This window comes from Varanus komodoensis, unplaced genomic scaffold (assembly GCF_004798865.1).
Source record: "Varanus komodoensis strain SLA01 unplaced genomic scaffold, ASM479886v1 scaffold11, whole genome shotgun sequence".
NCBI lineage: Eukaryota > Metazoa > Chordata > Lepidosauria > Squamata > Varanidae > Varanus > Varanus komodoensis.
In genome coordinates, this window is record NW_025335317.1 from 27,402,849 (window position 1) to 27,429,961 (window position 27,113).

The following is a 27,113-nucleotide window of genomic DNA, read 5'->3' on the forward strand; positions in this document are numbered from 1 at the left end:
ATACAGGTATAATGTATGTGCATTCAGACAAGGTGCACAGAGGCAACAATCAAAGTATTTTTGTTGACCAAGTATTCTTTCTGCACCATTCACATGTATGGGAACCCAGGTTTTCCAAACCCCAACCTAATCTAAAGTGTAACCCCAACTCTAAACTTTATGCTGGAGCCATAATTATGCAATTTAACTGATAATGCATTTGTGCAAATTAGCACCCTAAAATCATGTGGCTGCAGTGTGATTTGTGCAGATATGTACAAATTATAATTTGTGTAAATTTGGATTTTACACAAATTGGCAAATTCTGCAGAAATTACAGTAGAACTGTATGGTTTTGGAACACTTATTTGTGCAAATTTCATCAGTGCTTTGAAAATGTGTGCAAGTTGTGGTCCATTCAACCCTCTTCCAGTTATGAGACTGAAACAGGGCAGAAAATCTGGCAAGCTCAATTGAGCCAGATTTCCATGTTTAAGTAGATCTCATGTTGTGATACTGCTTTCTCAGAAAAATATGGAAATCATTTTTCATATGTAGTACTGAAAACACAATTTGGGTAGACATGCCTCATTCAAGAAATGATACAAGGTATGTGTATTTGATTTCAGCTGCAAAATGTCACATAAGATGTTATCCTGAATGGTCTATGTGGGATGTGAGTGTTAAAAAAGTGTATATCAAAGTATCCTACATAATATTTTTTCTTGTTTAGATCTCCACTTGTTAACTATATTTATGATATAACTATAACTTCGTTGCTATTCCTTTCTTATTTTGAGGGAATTTATTAGATTTTGTATCACTCTAAAAATGCTTTCTTTGATTTTTCAGATGGGAAAAAGACATTATTGGATTTCTTTGTTCTAACATGACTTCTTCAGATTAATTGTACTCATCTTTTGATAGGTCTGGTTCAACATACAGCAAAACAGTTCACCAATGTATGTCAGTTTTGACATTTCAAAGGAAGGCTTTTGGAAACAATTGTTTCCATACTATATTCTAGATTTAAAATCACAGCCTGTACAGGTAACAAGCCTTTCAATATGTTATAAATAATAATGAGATGAAATAAATTCCAAAAGTTGTTAATGATTTTAAAGGCTTAAGTGGACCTTTTAATTAATACTGTTAGAAATATGAAGCTAACTTCCTTCCTTTGAGTTATTGTTTATCAGCAGCTGGCTGAAGCTATTTTGCTCTTGCTTGCTTTTGGAAGTATATATCTGACATGGATGGAATTAATTGCTGCTCTTCTGATGAACTGCTGCTGGTTTTATTCTATTGTAGTTTTCTGTTCATTGTATTGGTTTAAATTATTGTTAAATGAACAAACAGGTTAAATGTTCTAAATAAATAAATAGGGATGGGTTCTATACAATGCCCTTGTCCTATTCAAGACTAGATAGCAGTAAACTCTATTTTTAGAACATATTTACACCATGTAGCTGGCGGCCACTTTGATTTATATGGAAGCTGAATCTCAGAAGGCAAATTCTGGTACTACAAAGAAATGGATACAACAGGAAAAAAAAAATGTCAGGAGCTAGTTCTCAAGTTTAGGCAGGGTAATTTTATCTTTCCTAAAGTGTGTTTGAACTTTAATTATTTGCTGTGCTCACTCAAGTCCCACTGCAACAATAATTGCTTGAGATCCTGTCTTGCTGGGATAGTGGCAAAAGTGTGAAGGATAGCATGCTGTCTGTAGTGACTGGTGTGGGGAAGATGCATATGACTGGCATACTTACAGGAATATAAGAATGGTTAGGATTGTATTAGTTTCCAATGATATAGAAAACTGATACTGGATTTCATGACATCTAATATGCTATGAATTTTATTGTTGGTAATTGTGCTTTATTATACTTTTTTCTATTTTCTATTTATTTATTTATTTATTTATTTAAAGTTTTTATATGCCATCCCCATTGCTACACAGCCTCGGGACGGCTCACAACACAATTTTATGTTATACTTAAGAAATATACTGTATTTTTGATTAGTAAAAAATCCAGAATGGATTCAAATATATCCTCAGTGATTACGATATTTTCTGCTTTAACTAGACAGCTAGTAATATTAAATCCTAAGACAACAGCAGGCAGACTGATTCAGATAATCAGTAATGGACAGGAAAGTTTCAGTAGTGGCAGCCAAGGATGGAAACTTTCATCCTTCAAGCCACTTACATGTCAGTGGAGAAGACCTCTTAAAAGGGACCCTGATAGGATAGAATGTTTGAAGATCTGTTCTGGTATTACCAAATTCACCTCAGGACTGGCAGCCAGGAACATGAATCCATGCTTGTAGAATAGAAGCTGAGTTTACTATTATATGTATCTAGGTCAGGGGAGGACATTGTGAGGCCTTTCACACTTTTAAGCCTACAGCTCCCTTCTGTCCTGGGCAACATAGCCAATGCTGACAGATGACAGGAGTTAGAAAGCTGAACAAGTAGAGATTCTTTCTCTGTATACATATGGATGGATAAATGTGTTCTTCAGTTCCAGAGAAAAACTACATACAGATTGCTGAGCTGGGCCCACAGCCCAATGTAAAAATTCCTTACAAGGAGTAAACAGAAAAGAGAGGCACAGTTAGTGGAGAAATCCATAGCCATGTTATCCATAATCTTGCTAATCGCTCCATCAGTATTAGCAATCTTCTGCACAGTTTATCATTGCCCATCACAATTCAAGCACAAGCAATAGCTAATAGGTGCCAAAAATACCCTCATGGAATCCATTTTACACACATCTTAATGAAAATTAATGAAGATGCATTTTGTAATTAATTGGAAAATTTCAGTATCAGAAAATTGTAATGCTTTTGTTCAGATCATGTTTATATGTTGCAGTGTTATACAGTAGCTTTTTTACTGTGTTTCAGCCAGAAGGAATATTTTATGTCTCGACTGATGAAAATTTGGTAGGAGAACTACAGAATAGGTAACAACTTTGAACAACAGTTAAGAATCTTTAAGGTTTACACATTATGTTAATTACTATTTTAAGAATATATTTGCTTCAGCCACCTTTGTCAGCAGTTTTTTGTCATCAACAATACCACTTTTCCACCTTCATTGGGGCATGTACCAGTTCTTTGTGGTCTCTGTGCAACACACATAAGGGTGCTGTGCCTGCACAGTGCCTATATTTGGGAAGTTCTTCGTGGTGGCCTCTGTGCATCACACATATGGGTGCTGCGCCTGCGCAGTGCCTAAGGCTGGAAAGATTGCAAAGCTAACGGTTTTTGGCGGGAAAACTCCGCTCCCCTCCCCCTCATTGCTATAAATAGAGCGGAGTGTCTGCCATTTTCTCAGTCTTTTGCGACCACCGTTCGCTGTGCCTCAAGCCTTTCTCTCTCGTTCGTATCTTATTGCTCTCTACTGTTAACCTTTCTTGTTACTAGTTAGTGCTTTATTCAAATTCCAAGTTATTCTCCCTGTTCGAGTTCTTCTCCTACTCTCCTATTTTTCCAAAAAAAAAAAAAAAAAAAAAAAAACCCAAAAAATATTATCTTACCCTCTTCACTATCATCTTCTTATTTCTTTCTCCGATGGCACAGCGGACAGCCTTCTGCAAATGTTCCCAATGTGGGTCAAAGATGTCACCAGCCAACCCACATGATCTGTGCCTCCTCTGCCTTGGCAAGAGGCACAGGACCGATAAGTGCGGCCATTGTCAGGCCTTCACGAAGCAGGCGAGGAAGAATCATGAAAACCACCTGAGAAAAATGCTTTGGGACCAGGCCCTTATGCAGTCTGACCAACTGACCGCTAAGACCGCTTTGGCTTCTACTTCGGCTTCTGCCGCGCCTCCTCCGTGCCCACTGGCTGATGGTGCCCCAGTTGTGGAGGTCCAGCAACCTCCTCCTTCTCCCCACAAGAAAAAGGTGAAAAGGAAGCATGGAGGCTCCGATAAATCCTCCAGCCATAAAAAGCCGAGGAAGGAGAGATTGGATAAGACGGCCCATAAGCCTAAGAAGCCTGATCAAGGTTGGCACCGTGATTTGGGATCGTCTGCACCATTGATCCCGACGGCCGCAACAGTACCAACACCGACGGGCCCGTCACTGCAAACCGCTATGCAGGTGACTCCACCAGGGTCCCCTAGATGGGTCATGTGCTTGGTGCATTCATCTCTCGAGCAACCTGAGGTGCTGCTTCACGAATCAATCTCTGACAGCGAGATTTGTGATTCACCTCTGACGGCACATTCTTTGACGCCGATGCCACAGCCGGGACTGGTCTCTTCCCAGCCTCGGCACCGACGTCATTCACTGGAGCAGCCCTTGAAGGAATGGGACCAACCCTGCTATAGCAGTCACTGTGGAGGTTGGGATGACTACCCATCCTTCACATATTACCCATCGGCTTGCTCCCCGGTACCGAGAGGAGAACCGTTCACCTTCAGACCATCAAGGTCAGGGCATCTCGCCTCTCCAGGGGAGTCATCCTCTAGTGGCCCAATGCAGTATGGGTACGAATCGAACGACTTTGAAGTGGATTCGACTTCCCCTGATGTAGCCATCACCACTCAGGGTCCAGGATCGCCTGAGGAACTCCACGTCACCTTCGGGGAACTGATGGCTAGGCTAGTCCATTCACTGGAGATTGAAGCCCAACACCGAATCGATCCCAGCATGGACAAGTTCTATGACATTGTCAGAGGCGAGCAATCGGTAGCTATCATCTTGCTGCTAATCACTACACTACGCCAAGCCATGGTGCAGCCTTGGGATCTATCCGCCCAACCGCAACTGACATCGAGGCGGTATGAGACGATGTACTGGATTCGGAAGCAGGACATTTCATTTCTCCTGCACCACCTGAAACTGAACTTGGTGGTCGTCAAGTCTTCCCAAGGAAGAGAGTTGTGGGGCCACACCGCTCCCTGAGATAAAGAGGACCGGAAGATAGATATGTTGGCATGTCGAGTCTACGCAGCCTCTGGACTCAGGCTCCGCATATCTAACTATGAGGCAACGTTGGCCTGGTACCAATATTTCCTCATGCGAAAGCTTGAGAACGTCACCGCTTCGATACTGAACCAGCAAAGGGACCCAGCAAGGGTCTTCATCAAGGAAAACATGCAGGTCTCGATCCAGCAACTGTCAACGGCAAGACATCATGTGGACTCTGACTCCAGGGCTCTGGTTGGTGCCATCTCCCTCTGCCGCCATGCAGGCTGCGGAGCTGCAATTTTCTGGATGAGATGAAACGTCGAATCGAGGAAATGCCGTTTGATGGTTCCGGCCTCTTCCACTCAAGGATGGACCACAAACTCAAATCAATACACGAGTCAAGAATGACTGTGCGTCGGATGGAGCTTCCTTCTCAGCCTAGACATAAGTGGTCGTGGTCCCATCCATCATACCGGCCCCAGCAGTACTCTCAATTCCCAGGGAGGCAACAATTCCAGCAACGTCAGCAACATCGAAAACAACCTCTGCAACAGCGGTTCCAGCAGGGTCGCCGTCGCCATGACTCTGACAAACGCCAACTCTGACGGATTTGGTGAACCTCTCCTTTCCTCCTGCTCCCATCTTCCCCTCTCCCGTTTGGGGATCGACTGCAAAGCCAACTCCCCATTTGGGAGTCCATCACATCTGATCGGTGGGTTTTATCCATCATCCAGCTCAGATACAGAATAGAATTCGACATCATTCCTCCATCGGGTCCGATCCGATTTACACCACGCTCACCAGTGCTAGTAGACAAAGTTATCCAATTGCTTCGTAAAGGAGTGATCCGACAGCTCTCATGCTCCAAGGGACTTTATGGATTCTATTCAAGGTATTTTACTGTCCCTAAGCGAGATGGTGGTCTCCGTCTGATCCTGGACTTACGGGATATTAATAGGTTTATCAAGCCTAAGAAGTTTCGGATGACCACTCTTCAAAATATCCTTCCGTTGCTGAGGAGAGAGGATTGGTTCGCATCCCTGGACTTAAAAGATGCCTCCTTTCAAATTTCTATCCATCCCAGCCATAGGCGTCTCCTACGTTTCACTGTTGGTTCCAACATATTTGAATTTAATGTTCTCCCATTCAGCTTAGCCACCGCTCCACAGGCCTTCACTAAATGCATGGCCCCGGTGTGCGCACACCTCCGGCTTCAGGGTATTCAAGTGTACCCTTATTTGGACAACTGGTTAATAGTTTCCCAGACCCGGGAAGGTCTTCTCTCAGCCATGGACACAACTTGTTCCTTACTGGACGATTTGGGACTGTGTACTAATCGTGAGAAATCATCCCTTGTCTCCTTGCAGGTGATCAACTTCATTGGAGCATGTCTCAACTCCACTCTAGCGAGGGCATTTCTTCCTCTGGCTCATCAAGACAATCTTTACTCATGGATCCACCGAATTCGACAAGACAGGACTGTTCCGGCTCTCTCGATCCAAAAGCTCCTGGGTCACATGGCCGCTTCGGTGGCCATTGTTCCTCATGCCAGACTTCGACTACAACCACTTCAGTTGCATTTCAACAAGATGTTTCATCTGCAACAGGACTTGCCCACCAAACCTATTCGCCTTCTGCTGTCTGTCCTGTACACTCTAGAATGGTGGACAGTTCCGGACAATCTGAGTGTAGGTGTTCCGTTCCGGTTACCTCACCCTACTCTGACTCTTTATACCAATGCATCTCTGATCAGCTGGGGTGCCGTATGTGCAGGACTTCGAACACAGGGCACTTGGGATCGACGGGAATCAGCCAGGCACATCAACTATCTCGAGCTTCTGGTGATCTTCAAAGCTCTTCGATCCTTCGAGGATACTGTCCAGCGACACGTGGTGCAAGTTGCATCCAACAACATGGTTGCTGTGTTCTATGTGAACAAGCAGGGCGGAACGAAATCCACGCCTCTAGTTCGGCTGTCAATGAAGATTTGGGACTGGTGCATCCCGAGAGACATATCTCTTCTGGCGGTTCACCTAGCCGGTACCAACAACGAGGAAGCTGATGTTTTGAGCAGGCAAATGTCGACGACTCACAAGTGGGAGTTAGATCGACAGGTTTGCAATCAGCTTTTTCAGTGTTGGGGACACCCAGACATGGACTTGTTCACGACCCACGAGAACAGGGTATGCGAAGCGTTCTGTTCCAGGGTGAGCATCGGACTGGAATCAATAGGGGATGCCCCTATTGTTCCGTGGTCCAACATCAACTTTTACGCTTTCCCTCCGATTCCACTGATTACGAAGGTTATATCGAAGACCATCCACGACAACGTCACGGGTATCCTGATCACACCCTGGTGGCCTTGTCAAGTGTGGTTCTCCACCCTCCTTTGACTATCTGACAGCACCTTTCTCCATCTACCATCAGTGCCTCATTTGATAACACAACAAGACAGAGCTGTTCGTTATCCGGACCTAACTTCATTGAGTCTCACAGCTTGGCGAATCCAATGACCCACGCTACCGACTCGATATCGACGGTGACCCAATCACTTGGACTTTCCAGTTATGGAACCAAGACATCATTCACTCACTCAGAACTGACAGACTTTGCCTCGGGATCAAATACTCTCGATCCAGATATACAACGCATTCTCAAATCTCCTATCAACGTGCAGATCCTACGCAGCAAAGTGGCGTTGATTCTCCTCTTTTGCAGAATTCAACTTGTTTGCTGCTTCATCAGCCTCTATTGAAAACATCTTGCAGTTTCTTCTAGAACTGCATCACTCGGGACTTAAACCTTCATCCATAAAGGTTTACACACCTGCGATCTCTCATTACCACGGTGCGGTCCAGGGTTCGTTTTTTTCACAACCAATTATTAGAAGATTCATCAAAGGACTACAGAATCTCCATCCAAGAATTCGTCCTGTTATGCCTACTTGGAGTCTCTCAGTTGTACTTCAAGCACTCACCAGAGCCCCGTTTGAACCTCTGGCGACTATTGACTTATGTCTCTTGTCCTGGAAGACTGCCTTCCTCGTAGCTGTCACTTCGGCTCGGAGAGCTAGTGAACTTTGTGCTCTTCGAGTAGATCCTCCTTACTTGAGTTTCCATAAAGAGAAAGTGGTTCTTCAGATGGATCCGACGTTTTTACCCAAAGTGGCCACTCCGTTCCATGTTAACCAAGACATTGTCTTACCTGCCTTCTTTCCATAGCCATCAAACCCGATTGAAAGATCCCTGCATACACTTGATGTCTGCTGTTGCTTGGCATTCTATAGATCGCGTACAGAATCTTTTCGAAAGTCTAACCGCCTTTTCGTGAAGTATTCCGAGCAGGACAAGGGTTCTCCTATAACTTCACAGAGGCTTTCGAAATGGATTGTGCAGACAATTGTGCTGGCATACCAACTTGCCAAGATGAACTTACCTGTTGTTCCAAGGGGTCACTCCACAAGAGCAGTAGCAGCTTTCTCTGCCTTTGCTGCGGGAATCCAGGACATCTGTAAAGCTGCAACTTGACCTGCTCCGTGCACTTTTGCCAGGCTCTTTTGCCTTGATGTGCGTGCCAGACAGGATCGCTCCTTCGGTAGGGCAGTCATTTCCGCCATTCTTCGATGATGACACCGTCCTCCTCTGATTATGGTAAGCTTGTTACTCACCCATATGTGTGATGCACAGAGGCCACGATGAAGAAAGGCAGGTTGCTTACCTGTAACTGTCGTTCTTCGAGTGGCCATCTGTGCATTCACACAACCCACCTGCCAGCCCCACTCGTTGTCGGTGAGTGGATCTTATATTGGTACCATGTTTCATTTGACTGTCATGGTCCCTGATGAATTCATTATTATATATCTCTCTTCTGAGAGGAGGCGATTGTTCGGTCTTGTAAAGACTGAGAAAAGACTGACACTCCACTCTATTTATAGCATCGAGGGGGAGGGGAGCAGAGTTTTCCCGCCAAAAACCGTTAGCTTTGCAATCTTTCCAGCCTTAGGCACTGCGCAGGTGCAGCACCCGTATGTGTGAATGCACAGATGGCCACTTGAAGAACGACAGTTACAGGTAAGCAACCTGCCTATTCTCCTAGCTAATCATAGAATTTTTGGTGCAAACCCCACTCTCCTGCTCCTAATATAAATAGGCATCATCCTTCCTGTCCTTCATCAGTTTGCTTTCAATCACTGTTCTTGCTGTGCCACCAGGTTTCTTCCTAGCTTCAACTTTTTACTTCAGATTTCTACTCTTAATTATCTTAACAATCCTCACTTCCTACACTTTTACTCCTTTCTACCTTGTGCTGACACACACCCCTACCACAAGCAAAACCACCAAAAAACCATCTACTCCAGCTCTCAAACAGCCAGCTTCCTCCACCTCCCTAAGAAAGGATAAGGATTAAAGAAAGGACCTTGAGGTGAAAGAGCCCAAATGGGCCAAGAAAACAGGCAAGGACAAACCCAAGAAAAGATGAAAGAACCAATAGCAGAGCAGTTCATTTGACAGGCCTACCTATCCGGCCAGTGACTCTGGCAATTACATCAATGCTGGCCCAGCCTGCTATCCAAGCCTCCCCAACTCTGTCCATTGCAGGAAGTGGGAGCTGTGTTTCTCTTCTTGGGATTGGTATAGACTGGTCTGGTGAAAGAAGTAATACCAGCAATAGGGCTAGGGAGTTCCGAATCTCCCCTTCTGAGAAGGAAGTTGGTGGGGCTGCCTCCATATGCATATGTTGTCGTTCCAATCAGGATGGAGTGCTCAGCATGTGTTGTCATTCCAATTGGGATGGAGTAGTTGGAACATGCTGTCTTGAAGGCTAAGATCTCTCTTAGCTAATTGGCCATCTTGGACTTCTTTCCATTCAGCCTTACTGCCATACCTTCCCCTCTACTTAGGGTTTTGTGCAATTTCCTTAGCCAACCCGAGGAACTGAATACTTGGTAAATATTCTATTCAGAATTTCATTTCTTTGATAGTTGTAGAATGTTTATGAACATTCCACGACACCAGAGTGATTTAGACATTTCATTAGTATAAAGTAAGTCAAAACAAAATGATAGCTGTTATTACTATACTTTTTTAAAAAAACAGGATTGAAAAGACTTTAAAAAATAAAATGATGGAATGGCGTTCCCAGCTTCCAACTCGGTGGCATCGGCAGTGCACCAGTGTCTTGCGTCAAATTCTTCCAAAACTAGAATTTAGAAATGGAATCATAGCTAAAGAAAAAGAAGAAAATTATTTGGATATATTTCAGGAACAGTATTGGGTTAGTGTTTTCAAAATTATTATTGAAATTTGTATTTTAAATTATTATTGAACTCATCTATTCTTAAGGACACACTCATCTAACACTCCACGAGGCATGAAGGACTGCAGCTGGGAGGATTGCCACTCCTTCCATGTATACATAGAGTCATTTTTTGTTCACACAACAAACAGGATTTGAAACCTGGTTTTCAGGGATGAAGTGATGGCGCAGCAGCTTAATGTCACTGGAACTGTCAGCCAAAAATGGTTGGCATTTCAGCAGTTCAAGGACAGTCTACACTAGATGGAATGAGCTCCTGTTGTTTGCCCCTAGCCAACCTAGCAGTTTGAAAGCATGTAATTTGAGTAGATAAATAGTACCACCTCGGTGGGAAGGTAACAGTGCTCCATGGCATTATGCTGGCCACATGACTGTGGGATTGTCTTCAGACAATGTTGGCTCATGACATTAGAAATGGAAATGAGCACTGTCCCGTTAGCCAGGGACTCCTTTTTGCAGGGATGAACCATAGTCAAGCAACAAGCAGGAGTTAGGCATAAAGGTTTGGAAATTGGGAGTTAAGCCTAGAAGCTAATGCTGAGGGGGATGTAAAGCCAAGTGTTGAAGCCAGGTGGTCTAACCAAGGGGAAAAAACCCACAAGTAAGTATAATGCAGAGCCAGAAAAGGGTATAATTGCTAAAGGAAAGTCTCAACTTAAGTATAATATGTGAGTATGTATAGTCTTTCCTTTGAGAAGGGCTAATTATCAGACTAAGTGGGCTAGTCTATTCCAGTACCTGTGAGCCCTTCACTGTTCTGAGATAGACCCCAACTCTGGTTATTCACGATGTATACACAGAGTTTTGATTCACATTTCAAGCCCTGATAGAGCAAACTGGACTTACTTGGCATAACGACTCATTGTCAGTAGCTAGCCAAATTGATTCCAACAAGATGGTTTGTCTGAGCGCAGAAAGCCACACTGACAACCCATCGATGTCATTGTAAATGTGATGGGTTTTTGTGTCATCTGATGAATCCCATTGTGGGTACGGGGAATTGACTAGTGACCCACTTGACAAGAGCTGCAAAACCCCCTTGCCAGTCCCCCAAGAGTGCCCAAGTGGTTCTGCCCCCCCCCCCCGCTCCAATGCTCACAACCTGATAGACCTGAGAAAAAAATGGAGACACCAATCACTAAGCACTTTGACTTGATGAGCCTCACCCACCCGTCCACTGACTCTGGCAATAGTTTCAATGCCAGCCTTGCGTCCAGTTCAAGCTTCAACAACTCTGTCTATTCCAACCCAAACCAAGCCCCCATTCGGACAAGGACAACAACAGAACCAGGTGGAGACTGCCCCACCAACATCCTTCTTGGAGGGAAAGATTCAGGACTCTCCAATCCAATCACTGGTGCAGCCTCCATCTCCAGACCACTCTGTACCAAGCTCAAGAAAAGACACTTAGCTCCCTCACCCTAAAACTCTGTGACTGTGTGGGTTAGTGTCTCCTGATCTGTCACTGGAGTTGATCTGCTGATCTGTCTATGCCTTTGCACCAGAAGCCTACCCATACCGAAGAGATCTGTACTGGGCACCACCGAAGAGATCTGTACTGGGCATTATGCTCCTGGATACCTGTGGGACCCAGCAATGCCACCATATGGGTTCCCATGGCCACCGACCTGAACCTGAACAACTGTCTCAAGACACCCTCACCACCAACGTCAGCATGAGGGCCAGCCTCCGTCCACTCCAGCACATCCTTCACCATTTAGGATGCAAAAAAGTGACAGCCTGAAAGAAAAAAAAGAACATGTACAGGAAGTGGAAGCAGGGCCAGGCCACAAAGGAAGAGTATAAACAAATAGCAAGGAATTGCAGGGATGGCATCAGGAAGGCTAAAGCAGGAAATGAACTGAGAATAGCAAGGGATCCTAAGAACAACAAGAAAGTCTTCTTCAGATACATCCAAAGCAAAAGACATGTGAAAGAGAAAGGTGTCCAGCTAGTTAAAGTGGATAGCAGAGTGACAACAGATAACAAGGAAAAGGCAGAGGCACTCAAATCATATTTCACCTTAGTTTTCCTTCACAAAAAAATCTACAACCAAGAGGAAGTACAAGCTGAAAGTGAGAGATGGCAGCCCAAAATTGACAAACACATGGTCAAGGAATACCTAGATGGAATAAACATGTTCAAATCTCCAGGGGCTGATGAACTCCATCCCAGAGTCACAAAAGAGCAAGCAGAAGAACCACTGGCTATTATCTTCAATAAATCTTGGAAAACAGGAGAAGTGCTAGACGACTGGAGAACAGCTAACAGAGTTAGTTAGCCAACGGAGTTGGAGGCACTGCTTTGTAGTGGTTCCATTTCTACCTGTCTAGCTGATTCCAGAAGGTGGTGCTGGGCGATTATGGCTCTGCACCGTGGCAACTTCGCCATGGAGTTCCAGAGCGTTCCATTTTATTTATTTATTTAAAACTTTTCTAGACTGTCCCTTACCATGGTCTCAGGATGGTTTGACAATAAAACGAAATAAAATAAAACACAGCATCCTAATAAAATTTTTTCCATTCAACAATAAAACCCCTATTAAATCAATCAAATCTTAAAACATTGGGAAAATAAAAAGGGTTTATAATAAATAGGTAATAATAAAATTTATAGATAAATAAAATAAAATAGATAATAAAAAGATTTTATTTCCCATGCTCTTTAACATCTACATGAAACCGCTGGAAGAGGTCATTCAGAGGTTTGAGCTGCGAAGTCATCAGTATGCTGACACTCAGCTCTTCCTCTCTTTTACATTTGGTCCAGGTGAGGCAGTGGCTGTCCTTAACAGGTGCCTGGCCAATGTAATGGGCTGGATTAGGGCCAATAAACTGAGGCTTAATCGAAGTAAGAGGCCCTGTTGATGGGCGATTCAGCCTTCCATGTTGCTGATATCTGCCCTGTTCTGGATGAGTTGCACTCCCCCTAAAGGACAGGGTGCACAGTTTGGGAGTGATCCTCAATCCAGAGCTGTCCCTGGAATCTCAGGTGGGAGCTGTGGCAAGGAATGCTTTTCTGCAGCTTCGGCTGTTACCAACTGCACCCTTACTTGAATGAGCATTGCCTTGCAATGGTGACCCACGTTATGGTGACTTCCTGACTGGATTATTGCAATGTGCTCTATGTGGGACTGCCCTTAAAGGCAGTCAGGATACTTTAGTTGGTTCAGAATAGAGCTGCTAGGATATTAACGGGGGCTGGCAGGTATACACATTCACTGATCCTCTATTGCCTACGCCGGCTACCAATTTGTTTTATTTATTTATTTAAAACATTTCTATGCCGCCCTCATCGCAACAAAGCCTCAGGGCGGCTCACAACATAATTAAAATATATAAATAGCAGTTAGTACAATTAATTAAAAAGCTTGGTAACATCTCGGCATAAAATTTTAAAATCCTAAACATACATAATAAATTACATAATAAATTAACAATTAAAATAAGTTTTAAATAAAAAGGTCTTAGCCTGGAGCCAAAAAACAAATAACGACTGCGCCAGACAGACCTCTCTGGGGAGCGCATTCCATAGGTGGGGTGCCACCTCAGAGAAGGCCCTCCTCTGGATACTCACCCTCCTAATATCATTCACAGAGGGTTCCCGGAGAAGGGCATCTGTTGCCAATCTCAAGGGGCGGGAGGGCATATATGGACGCAAGCATTCCTTTAGATAACCAGGTCCCAAGCTGTTGAGGGCTTTATAGGTGATAACCAACAGCTTGAATTGGACCCAGACATCAATAGGGAGCCAGTGAAGCTGACGGAAGACTGAGGTTATATGAGAACAACGCCCAGTCCCCGTCAGCAACCTGGCAGCTCTATTCTGCACCAATTGAAGTATCCAGACCGTCTTCAAGGGTAGCCCCACTTAGAGCACGTTACAGAAGTCTAATCGGGAAGTTACCAGTGCATGTGTCACTGTCACCAGGCAGTCGTTCTCCAGGAAGGGACGCAGCTGATGGATCAGCCGAAGCTGAAGGAAGGTGCTTCTTGCCACTGCCGTCACCTGAGCTTCTAGTGACAGCTCAGGATCGAGGAGCACTCCCAAGCTGCGAACCCTGTCCCTAAGAGGAAGTGCAACCCCATTTAGGACAAGGCCCAGGTCCCTCATCTCGAAGTCCGAACCACCCACCAACAGGACCTCCGCCTTGTCTGGATTGAGCTTCAGTTTATTGGCCCTCATCCAGCCCATTACCTCGGCCAGGCACCGGTTCAGTACAGTCACTGCCTCACCTGGTTTGGTGGAAAACGAGAGGTAGAGCTGGGTATCATCAGCGTACTGATGATTCCGCAGCCCACACCTCCTGATGACCTCTCCCAGCGGTTTCATGTAGATGTTAAATAGCAAGGGGGACAAAATGGACCCCTGCGGAACTCCATGGCATAACTGCCATGGTGCAGAGCCATAGTCCTCCAGCACCACCTTCTGGAATTGGCTGTTGAGATAGGAGCGGAACCACTGCATCACGGTGCCTCCAACTCCCAATCCCGCTAGCCTATCCAGAAGGATACCATGGTCGATGGTATCAAAAGCCACTGAGAGGTCCAGGAGAACCAACAGGGACACACTCCCCCTGTCCTTCTCCCTGCACAGATCATGGTACAGGGCGACCAAGGCAGATTCAGTACCGTACCCGGGTCTGAAGCCGGACTGAAATGGGTCCAGATAATCAGTTTCATCCAAGAGTGCCTGGAGTTGTCCCGCCACCACCCGCTCTAGCACCTTGCCCAAGAACGGAAGTCTGGGCCCAATTTAAGGTGCTGGTGATGACCTTTAAAGCCCTAAACAGCTTGGGTCCGGAATACCTGAAGGAACACCTTCTTCCCTATAAGTCCTCCTACCCTTGAGATCTGAGGTGGAGGTCCTTCTTCGGGAGTCCTCCTTGAAAGAGATTAGGATGGTGGTTACCTGGAGGAGGGCCTTCTCTGTGGTGGCGCCCCAACTGTGGAATATGCTCCCCAGAGAGGTTTGCCTGGTGCCAATGCTTTTTTCTTTTTGGCGTCAGGTGAAACCCTTTTTATTTTCCCATAATTTAAATGTTAATTGGTTTTAATTGTGGTTTTAATATTTAATCACTGGTTGATGTACTATTTTTATTTTATTTGTGCTTATTGTAAATCATCCCGAGATGCCAGTAATGGGACCATGTATAACATAGGGATTTATAGGGAATAAATAAATCCCTATTTTCAAAAAGGGGAAAAAGTTGATCCTGGGAACTACAGGCAAGTTTGTATGACATCAATCCCTGGAAAAATTCTGAAGAAAATTATTTTAAAAAATCAGTCTGCAAGCATCGTGAAGAAAATGCAGTGACTAATAGAAGCCAAATAAATCCTGTCAGACTAATTTAATTTCATTTTTTGATTGGGTAACCTCCCAAACGGACAGAGGAAAAGCTGTGGACATAATCTACCCTGACTTTAGCAAAGCTTTTGACATAGTGTCCTGTGACAGTCTGATATTAAAATTAGCAAAAAGTGGACTAGATAGAAAAGCTGTTAGGTAGATCCAAAATTGGCTGCTAAATCGGACAGAAAGAGTGCTCATCAACAGCACCTTCTCATACTGGAGGAAAGTAACTAGTGGGGTACCACAGGGTTCAGTCCTGGGCCCAGTGCTCTCAACATCTTTATTAATGATTTAGATAAGGAAGTATAAGGAAAAATAATTAGATTTCCATACAGTTCAAAACTGAATGGAATAATGAACACCCTTGAAGACAGAATGAAGATCCAGGGTGATCTTCATAAACTTGAACACTGGGCTGAAAGCAACAGAATGCGATTCAATAAGCACAAGTGCCAAGTCCTCCACCCAGGAAAAAGAAACCAAAGGCATCAATACAAGATGGGGAATACATGGCTCAACAGAACCCAAGGGCTTTCATGGCCTCTTCCAACTCTACTACTACTCTATGATTCTATGAACAGTACTAAGTATAACAAAAAGAGCTTCTTTAGATATGTTCAAAATAAAGAGCAAAAGCAATAGTTAGAATAGCTGCTCAGTGAAGATAACATAATGCTGAGAGATGACTAAGAAAAGCCAGATCCTTTCAGCTCCTATTTTTGCTCAGTCTTCTCCCCAGAGAGGATCTGTATTCCAGCTGGCATACTTGATGACAGGTAATGGAAGAGGAGTGCAGCTTAAAGTTGTCAGAGAGATGCTCAGGAAAAAATAAGTTCCCTAAATCTGTTTAAGACCTGAGGTCCAGATTGCATCCTTCCATGTTAAAGGAACCTAGAACCGGTTAAATCCACTGGACCTCAGGTCTTATTCAAAATTAGGTCTGGAAAATCTGTGCCAGTTGTTATCATTAATTTCTAACTGAATTTATTCCATGATGAAAATAAAAACTGACAACAACCAAGAAGAAGTGAGCTGATTACAAGGTTTCAAAGTACCTTCACTTCTGAAAGAGCAACATTTGGAACCAAAAAACTAAACTAAACAAAAAAAAAGATGGTAAAAGTTACTGGAAGTCAAACTGGAAAAATATTTAATGGGCTCACTTTTGTAGTAGCACTACTAGAGAGGAGGAGGAGGTGGATATGCAGGTACTATTACTCGTATCATATCCCTTCCCCCCAGTGCCCCCTACTTTGTGTCAGATGCAACTGCACTTTCAATTTATAAGTTGGTTTTCAAGAGCATAATTAAAAGCAGAACTAAGTGGAACCATTCTTCATCAGCTGCAAATTTGTTTGATGGAATGATCCTTCATGTTCTAGGTGAACTTCCCCCAACATTTGGAAGCATCGCAAGATACATTATTGTAAAATTGTACAACATGGATGGAGTTTATGTGCACACAGTTTTCTATAGGATAATTACTCCATAAATAAAATATCTTGAATGAGACAGAAGATACATTAGCTTCTGTGAGCAGCAGTATATAATTGCCGGAGTAGAAATTTGACTACATTCTGAATTCATCAGAGCACTGGTAGCTTCAAAGAGGTTCTGGTGCTATTTCTAGTGCATGCATTAAAGTCTTATGTAATTTTTAGGCCCAAGGGATTGCATGGAACCTTAAAAGAAAATTGTTTTTGTTCAAATGAACCAATGAAAGGGTGGATACCCAGCTGATTTACTGCCTTTCAGTTACCTTATCAAATAACACTGTCAGACACTACAATAATGCAGATGGGTTGGTAATTTTTTGGCAAGTATTTCCCACTTTATACAGTAAATGTTTGGATCATAGTAAGTCTGCAGTCAAAGATGTGAGAAAACTAGGAGGGCTAGTTGGGATATTCAGTGATCAGATCTGTCTCTGGATGTCATTGTTTCACTAGATAAGATGACAGAGCAGCCTTTTCAAAAAGGGAAAGACTCAGCCTTTAAAAATTCTGGAGAAGGATGAGATTGAAAAGGTAGTTTTTCTGCCTTAAGGCTCAAAGGGAAGTTTATATTGAGGTTCTCTGTGGCTTGCTTTAAATTGTTGTCAATGTTTTCATAATTGGAATAAATGAAAGAGCATTTTTGTAGCCAAACAAACAAAAAATACTTTCACTTTTTATTCCATTGACTTGACTTATAATTTCAGAACTGATATGCATATTTTCCAAGTGCAATACAGAAATAGTTATGCCTCCAACCACAGTAACTTTGTAAGTATTTTGATATGGGTCTTGCATTAAGCAGTCTCTGGTTCCATAGAATCTTCCTTTGTTTTTAAATGCAATATTTTATTATTATTTAGTATCATTTTTACAGCATTGTACACCCTACTCATTAATTGACAAGGCTTCCAGAGTTACTTACTGACACTTCCTGCCATTGGGCATACAATAAAATATGCATGGCATTAAAAAAAGTGGGGGGGGGGACCCTTAGGCATGAGGTGAAAAGCTAAAGATGTCTTATAATGGCCTATTGGGATGGACATAGCACTGGAAGACAAGGAGCCAAAAGAAGCTGGTCTCTCCATCAAGTTAATTGAATTACTCAAATATAGGTGACATTTAAGCAAAGTCAAAGGAAGCTAGTCTTTTAGCAGAATATTGTAGGTGACTGGATTATTTAGCTATTCTTTGCCAATCTAGGGGTTAATAGTTATTGCCCTTTCTTTTGGTTCAGCGAAAGAGAACCTTATCAAGTGTTGAATGACTGCAAATCTGAACACCTCCCCCCACATATTTATTTGGTATTAATGTCATTTTTCCTAGTATTTATTAATGTATTCATGCTGAAACAGCATTTGTACTGAAACAGCAGTTTAAACTTGCAAACATAGTTCAAATGAGTTCAGCTATTGAGAGATTTGTTGCATTGTTTGTACCTTTATTTTGGTGAGCAAATTGTGTAACTTTTGGTCTTGACACAGTGGTTATTTTAAAACTAATTTAGAATTCTATTTCTGTAGGTTACAGGATTTCCTATACAGATGCCATATCTAGATATGAAGTCAATAACTGAAGCTGTTTATCAGACGGGAATTCATTCTTCAGAAGTTCCCAATACAGAATTTGCTCTTGCTGTGTATATTCATCCTTACCCCAATACTATGTTATCTGTCTGGATCTATTTAGTGTCTTTGGTCCACCATCATAAGTAGTATTGCCCCCCCCCCCCAAGATTCTTCAGGAATCAGCTATTCAGTGAAACCATCAGATGCTTCCTGGTTGTGATATTTGAATTTTCGCTATTGTATCACAAGGAAGAATTGAGATGCATACTGTTTTTAGAAATATTCTTTCAAATGTTCCTTAGGTATTACTTACTTAGAAACAGGCAGAAATGCTGCTTGCTTGTGAAGTTATCACTACATTTTATTTTTAGTTTCTGCAACAGTAAGCAGTGTTAAAATTACTAACAGAATTTAAGACTTATTGGAAAATACTTTGTGCCAGTACATGACTGTATAATGAAAATTATTGAATTTAGTCAAATTAAAAATGTTTAATATTATTGATTGATTCATAGTTATTCAATAAAACATGGTGGTTTAAAACCTTAAATCATTTTGTTGATTTATAAAAATAAATAAAACTCCCCTTCTATTGTCTACTTTTTACCTCAAATTTCCACTTGACTCTCTTCTCTTTCCTCTCTTTTGATGGCCTTCAAACCAGCTTTTTGAAAGTGTGCCAGGTGTGGTATGAAAATGCCATCCACCAACAGAAACTCAGCTTGCTTATTTTGCCTTGGCAAGGAGCCTCATGTTGATAAGTACCCTCATTGTCAGGAATTTACTAAGTACGCCCCAAAAAATAGGGATGGCCATCTGAAGATGGAAATGTGGACAAGGGCTATGTGGTCTGTTCCTGGCAACTAAAAAAAAAGTTTCTCTACTTCTTGGCAGGCTTCAAAACATGGTTTATTGTCTGCCCAAAGTGGCAAAAAAAAGTTGGGCAAAGAGAAGCCCACAAAGAAACACACCCACCGCTCACCTGAGCGCTGCAGTTCACCTATCCTGCTGGGTACCTCTACAATGTCAGCCCCACAATCAATTCATGCCTCCCTGGCTGTGTCAGCTCCAGGCACAGCAGCCTGACCAGAGCCCATGGAGGCAGTTTGAGCTGGTAGGACCAGCCTCCTTGGAAGGAGAAATTCCATCCCGATTGCCAATGGCTGCTCCAGTCTGATTGGTGTAACCACCTTGATGGGATATGGAACCACGGGCTGTTCCTCCAATGCCTTGTCCATACCAAGTCATCTTGTCAGACCTGTCACTGATCTCTGTCCACCATTGGGTCCATGGCTTCAAACCAACTGCACCAATGTATCGAAGAGAACTGTGTCGAGGGCTGCCCCCATATGCTGGCTGTTACTTCCCCAACTATCCATGGGAACAGGTTCTGGAGCCACGCAATTGCCAACCAGTACTTGCCCTAGGGATCATTGGACACTGGTGCAATCCAGTTACCCACCACTCCTGGACCCAACCAGGTCAGAGCAACACTGCTTAATTGTCCCCGCTCCACAACCAGGACCAGAACAGAGACCTTCCTCTCTATCTGCCAACTCAACCTCATACAACATGATGGACTATGCCTCAGCTTCTGACTCATACCAGTATCTAAAGAACCTTACTGGACAATGTTGTCTCCTCCCAAGGCCTGAGATCTCAAGGGAAAGACCTACAATGCTTCTTAGAGCAAGTCAGATGGCAACATCACTTGGCCTCCAGGCTCAACAAGTTACCAAGCCATCAGAGGACCTAGTGTACATTATGATCCAAATGGAGGACACAGTGCTGGTAGCTATACCATTTCTATTGACACTGGAACACACCTCTGGCAGCTACCAACTGAACCTCATCCAACCTTGCGCAGGCTGGAAGGGATGTACAGGGCACAGGAGGGAGATATACCCTAATTGTTCCACCATCTGTGCCCAAATTCCATCATCATGGAGTTGACACAGGGAAGCTCCCAGAGAAAACAACCTGCACCAACTTGATTGGGAGGGTTGCTGGTTGGATGTGATGGCACAGTGAATATATTCCACCATGGGCTTGGGCCTTTGCATCTCTAATTATGAAGCCATGATGGGGAGGTACCAGGTCTTTCTCTGGCAGAAGATGGAGATTCTGGAAGCTTTTCCACTTCATCTCAACGAGAACTTGCCAGGGTCTTCATATCTGAAGCCACTCAGCTGTCTAAGCAACAAATCACCACAACACAGCATCATGTTGACTGTGATTCAAGGGCCCTTTTTGGCGCAGTGGCAATATGCAGACACACATGGCTACTTGCCGCAAATGTTCCACAAGAAACTCGGTCCAGGATAGAAAGTATGCCCTTCAGTGGGGAAGGGGTCTTCCACTCTAGAATGGATGAGAGATTGGACATCATTCAAAAGGCCAGGGCAACTGTGTATGGGATTTGGCCCCTTCCAACCAACCTACCAGAGCATATAAGTGGCCATAGGGTTGACCCATGCAGTACCAGCTCTACTACACCAGGCTCCCACACACTTTCCCTAGGTGTCAACAACACCTACAACCACCTGCAGCCCAACAGGGTTGTCAAGATGTTACCTGTTTCCAACAACCACCTAAGAGAAGGCTAGATGCCAGAAAGAGGCAATGTTGATGGGTACTACAAACCAGTCCTCACCTCTTTTTACCATCCCATTTTGCAACTGCCTAAAAGACTATTTTCTCATTTGGGAAACCACCACATTGGACTGGTGGGTACTTTCTATAATACAACATGGGTACAAAATTGAATTTGAGACCTTGCCACCTCTTGGAATGGTCTGCCTAACTCCTCCTCCTTCAACCTTAATGGAGAAAGTCAGCACCTTACTAGCAAAAAGGGGAATGCATCCAGTCAATTGAACCGAAGTGGAACATGGTTTCCATTTGAGGTACTTTATTGTCCCAAAGAAAGATGGTGGCCTACACCCAATATTAGACCTTTGGGGAGTTAACTACTTTATTCCAAACAAGAAATTCCAAATGGTCTCCCTACAGAACATCTTGCCACTATTATGGCAAGGGGACTGGTTCACATCAATAGGTTGCATATTTCCATATAGGTATCTGTCCAGAATAGTGCTGTTTCTTATGGTTCCGAATTGGCCCTGACCCCTACAATTTTCAGGCCCTACCATTTGGACTGTCAACAGCACCAAGACTCTTTACAAAAAGTATGGCTGTCATGTGCGCCCACCTGAGTCTACAAGAAGTAAAAATTTATCCTTATCTGCTAGTTGCCACCTCCAGGAACAACCTCTTGCACTCCATCTGGAAGCTGCACAACCTTCTGCAAGAACTTGGACTGTCTATTAATAATGAAAACTCTATACTTCCTTGTTCACAGTCCATCATGTACATTGGAGCAGACGTAGACGCTTCATTAGTCAGACCTTTCCTACCACTGGACTGTGTGCGGAAACTTACGAGGTTAGCTCATCGCTTCCACTCCAAACTGAGATGCACCATCTGGAGAGTTCAGTACTTCCTGGGATATATGGCATCTACTGTGGCAGTAGTCCAATATGCACAATTGTGTATGAGAGACCACTCCAGCTGTGGTTTACAAGGGCATACCGTCTCTACAATTCACCTCAGAAAGTTTAGGAACGCCCCTGTTCCGTGAGAACAAGCTTTTCATGGTGGACGAACAAGCTCTGCCTAACTCAGGTCTTCTTGTTACCAGAACCAATGATAACAGTGACTACAGGCACATCTCTCACTGGGTGGGGAGCCCACTGTGGCCATTACCAAATGCAAGGCCTGTGGACTGGAGAAAGGACATCAACCATCTAGAACTTCTTGCTGTCCACAAGGCACTGATCTCTTTCCAACATGTCCTGAATGGCAAACATATCCAAGTTGCTTTGGACAACATGATGGTAATTTTCTACCTCAACAGAGTGGCATGAGGTGTTTCTCTAGCTTGTTTTAAAATCTGCATATGGGGATGGTGCATTCAATCATAACTTTGCAATCAAACATAACTTTGATTGTTGTCTATGCGGCAGGACTGCCAAATTCCATGGCAGATGCCCTCAACTGAGCACCCTTCCAACTACACAAATGGGAGCAGAATGCAGAGATCAGGAGCAACATCTTTGCTGTCTGGGGCAAACTGCCTACCAACCTGTTCGTAACTGTTCACAGGCTGTGTTCACAGGCTGTGATCAGTTGAAAATTTTTTGAAGATGCCTTCCTCATTCCATGAAAGGGGACTTTATTCTACAGGTTTCCACCTTTCCCTCTATGAGGATAATCTCCAAAATCAGAATAGACGGAAATCATTGCATTCTCATAACATGGTGGCCCAGACAACCCTGGTTCTTCTACATGGTCTCTGTGCATCACACATATGGGTGCTGTGCCTGCGCCTGCCTCCATTTGGGAAGACCCACCCCCACATAAGCCTAGAATTTTTGGCGGGAGCCACACCCTCTTCCCTTTTCGTATAAATAGGTCATGCTCCTGCCATTTCTCGGTTTGCTTTCAACTGCCATTCATTGTTCCTAGGCTTTTGTCAACACTTTACCTCAGAGCTCTAGTCTTTTCACCTCTTATTCCTACCCCCTTTTTTCTCCTTACCTCAACAGTTCTTGTAAAACAAACAAACCAAACCAACCTTCTGCCAACTCCCCACTTTTACCTTAGACTTCGTCTTCCTTTCCTCTTCCTCTTCCTCTTCCTCTTCTCAATGGTGCACAAACCAGCCTTCAAAGTGCGCCAGGTGTGGTGTAAAAATGTTGTCTAGTGATGGATACTCATTGTGTCTCCATTGCCTGGGTGAGAAGCACCAAGTTGACAGATGCCCTTACTGTCAGGCATTTACCAAACAAGCCCACAAAAACAGGGCTGGATGCCTGAAAATGGAGCTGTGGGAAAGGGCTCTTGTTGCTATGCGGGATGTTGCCAGCAATGAAAACAATTTCCCTCCTACTTCTAATGAGGCTGCCGCAAAGCACCCTACCTCTGCGACAGAAGGCACACTGAAACTGCCCACTGTGCCAGAAGCTTCAGTGAGGACCTGATCCTCCCCTAGAGTGCAGTCCCTCAGCTCCAGCAGGGCCTGCGAAAGCAGCAGCCTGATTTTGCATGCCAGCCTCAGCCTCAATTCTGCACCGTGTCTGATCAGGAACATCTTGTCCTCTCCTGTCCTGTCCTATCCCGATTTCATCCCAGAGATGAATAGGACCAACTATACTATAGGGTTTTTTGGCCCCTCTGCAAGCCACAAAATAAACAGCCGCATAAATGTGAGCCTTGGTTCGGGCACCCCAATATATATCCTTTGCGCAATGTATATGTACCTATTTATATTAAAGTTAGCTTAGGACAGAGGTGGGAAACCGTCTGGCTCAAGGGCTGAATTAGTTCTGCGCAAGCACACCGAGTGCACATAAAGGGTGGTGTGTTTTCCCAGACTGCATGCACACAGGTTTTAAAAAGTCATTACCAGTACAAATGGAAACTTTTTGAAATTTCAAAAGTGAGAAATACAAATCTCACTGCATTAAGGGAGGAATACTATGGGCAGTTGGGGGATCATAGGATAATCTCTAAGATTACATATAAGCACACTACATGCATCATCTAGGAAACTGCTTTTCACTGACCTTTCAGTGTACAATAGTATATGACCTTCACACAAAACAGCTTCCTAAAGTTGTAGTTTTTTAAAGTGCTGCTACTTTCAAGCTTGGCATTAGAACTATTTGCATCAATACACATACTCATTTCAACAGTGTTCCAGTTTAATTGTTGAAATAGGTTCAATAGTTCATAACCTTGTTCAGAAACATTTCCTGTCTCTTTTCCTCTCCTTCCCAGAAGAGGATGTTTCAGTGAAGGTATAAGAATACTGGGGTTTTATTATTATTTTGGTTAGAGTATTTTTAAAAGTATTCTTCCTCCTTCATTTCTTGTTAGAATTATTTATCTTTAAAAATTGCTGGAGCATATGTTATGGCACATAATTATGACCTACACTATATATTCAGATATATGTACCCAAATACATACACACACAGATTACACAAAACTAGTTTTATTTTTATTTTTTTTTAAAAGAGTCCATGACACTCATCTGGATTTCTTTGTTTGTGGATATTTCTTTGTCATGACAATGACACACACATTTTGGTTCCTGAAGTAGGAATTTCAAGTAATGAGTGAATTTACTGAAGGATGACTAAACCCATTTTTTAAAAAATGACAAGAACAACTGAAAATGGTTGGCAGTGCATATTCTATTGTCAATGTAACGTCAAACTTAAAAGCCTAATAAATAAATAAAAACAAAGAAGAAACCCAGAAACCCAACAGCATGTAGCAGATCTTTAGAATTAAGTCTAATAACTTAAATACAAATAAGATGCAGGGCTTGCTGTTTTACACTCGCCCCACAACAATTCCAGTGTTAATTATTAGCTAATATTGGAGTGTAGAGGCCTATAAGATAGATTCCTCTGATCTATTAGTAACTCTATGCTACTGTCTCACACATGCAGGATGAAACTGAAGCCAACAGAAAAATTTTAGAAGCAACCTGCTATTATTTCAAGTCATGGATCACCACAAAGACTGTACATTCAAAGTATTATTGAGGTAGTAAGACACTGAAGAGGGTTTTTTTAACAATATCATATTGCAAACTGAGATGAATATATTTCCCTTTAGGATGTGTTCTGTAATCCTTCATCCTCACATAAAACAAAACCATCAGGAATTACACCACAATGCGAGAACACTTTACTCCTAATTTTTTTCCCTCTTTCAAGGAAGCCGTGTAAGGGAAAACAAGGTAACACTAAAATGGGTCTGGGAAAGAAGTAGTAAGGGCATTCTCTAGCATATAAAAGATGTTTTCAGAAAGTTTTTCTTTCAAAATTGCCTTTTCCGTCAGAGACGCTCTGGAAATATAAAATAATTATCACTACAGAGGATCACTTCTCCTCTAAATTAAATACTATTTTTGCAACTTGTTTAGCTCCTGAAGAGCCATTTAGATCAAGCAATGCCTCCTTCCTCCCCTCAAAATGTTAAGTGTCATGCCAGCCCTTCCTCCTTGGGTTAACTCTATGTCATTAACTTCTATATTCATGTTGTCCATCATTTCCCATGCCCACTCCCAGTATTTCCAGACCACAGGATGTAAGCACTACCCTACACTTCCCATTTCCAAGGATTTCTTTTCATATCTATATGAAAGGCAATTAACTCCTTACTTTTGTAAGTTAAAGAACATTCTCATAAGAGTTCATCACCACCGATTTACCTTCTCCAGTCAAGTAGTTCTACTTCCAATAAGAGCTGAATGTTGGAATTTAAAACAGCTAGAGACTATCATATTTCTGATAGTTGCATAATTAGCACCCTTAGTATGCCTGCCTGGTTGACACCTTGAAGGTATCTGAATCACTATTAATAGAATAGAAATAGGAAATGCAGCTGCTTCAGTAAAGTCTAGCCACTTGTATTTCCCATACATTTGGCAGCCATCATGTACAATGCTGCATTTCTTGTAATGAGTTAAATTTCACCCTCCCCCAAAATTAAGAATTTATACAATGTAAATGTTAGAACTTTTTGGACATAAATAGTTGGTTGCATAAACTGTGTTAATTCACAGATAATACTTCAATCAGCCAAGGTACAAAATAAGCCTTATTTAAGGATAGCACTCTTATTCTTCCTATTTCATTAGAAAGCACACTTTTGGATTAAGGGAGTAGTTTGGATTGAGTGAACTCCCTTTGGTATTTGCTACTGCAGTTACCTTGAGCATGAGAACCCAAAATAACTGCTTAAATGATATAGTTAAGTATCACAGTAGTTTTTGATTCCCTGAGTTAGTATGGTAATTCACCTCAAGTGGCTTCAATAGAGAAAAAAATACTTTGAAGTAGAAGACGTAAAAATGTTAAGTCAACAACATTATAACACAAAACCTCATCCACAAGCAGGGATGGAGAATGAGCTGCTGACTGAATGAAAATGCTCTCTCCTCTCCTACACGATTCTCCATATTTTACGAAAGCATGGCACTTGGTGGACTTTAATGCTTTAGTGTCTTATTCAATACTGTGTGGAGGTTTGCAGAAGCAGTGATTTCTTCAGAATCACACAGGACCCCTTCTTCTTCATGGGAAGACAAACTTGAAGTCAGTGCAGCTCACTCGCTCGCTCTCAACGTCAGCTTTAAGGGCAAATCCAAGTTGAACATGTAGAACTTCCATGTGCAGAAGTATCATTTCCATCATTCTCAAATCATAACACCCTGTTAGTAGGTATGTTCTCATATTTGCAAGTTCTGCAACTGAGCTACCTTTTGAAACAATATTGGTACTCAGCCATTTCCTGTTTGTTAAGAGGACTGCCCTCTATGCTATTTGACAATGATAACACGTAAGTTCTCCTACAATCATCACCTCTCAAAGCATGGAGTAATACAAGGATAACG

General features: G+C 42.9%; 1 protein-coding gene across 1 annotated transcript in view; it reads left to right on the plus strand.

Annotated features, from left to right (window-relative positions):
* CC2D2B (coiled-coil and C2 domain containing 2B) overlaps positions 1-19,093 on the plus strand; it is a 104,035-nt gene extending 84,942 nt beyond the window's left edge. The window contains exons 23-24 of the mRNA XM_044420703.1: positions 907-1,029; positions 18,596-19,093. Coding sequence (XP_044276638.1) covers positions 907-1,029; positions 18,596-18,787 — 315 coding nt within the window. The 3' untranslated portion in view covers positions 18,788-19,093. The remainder of the gene's footprint in view (positions 1-906; positions 1,030-18,595) is intronic.
* The last annotated feature ends 8,020 nt before the right edge of the window (positions 19,094-27,113 follow it).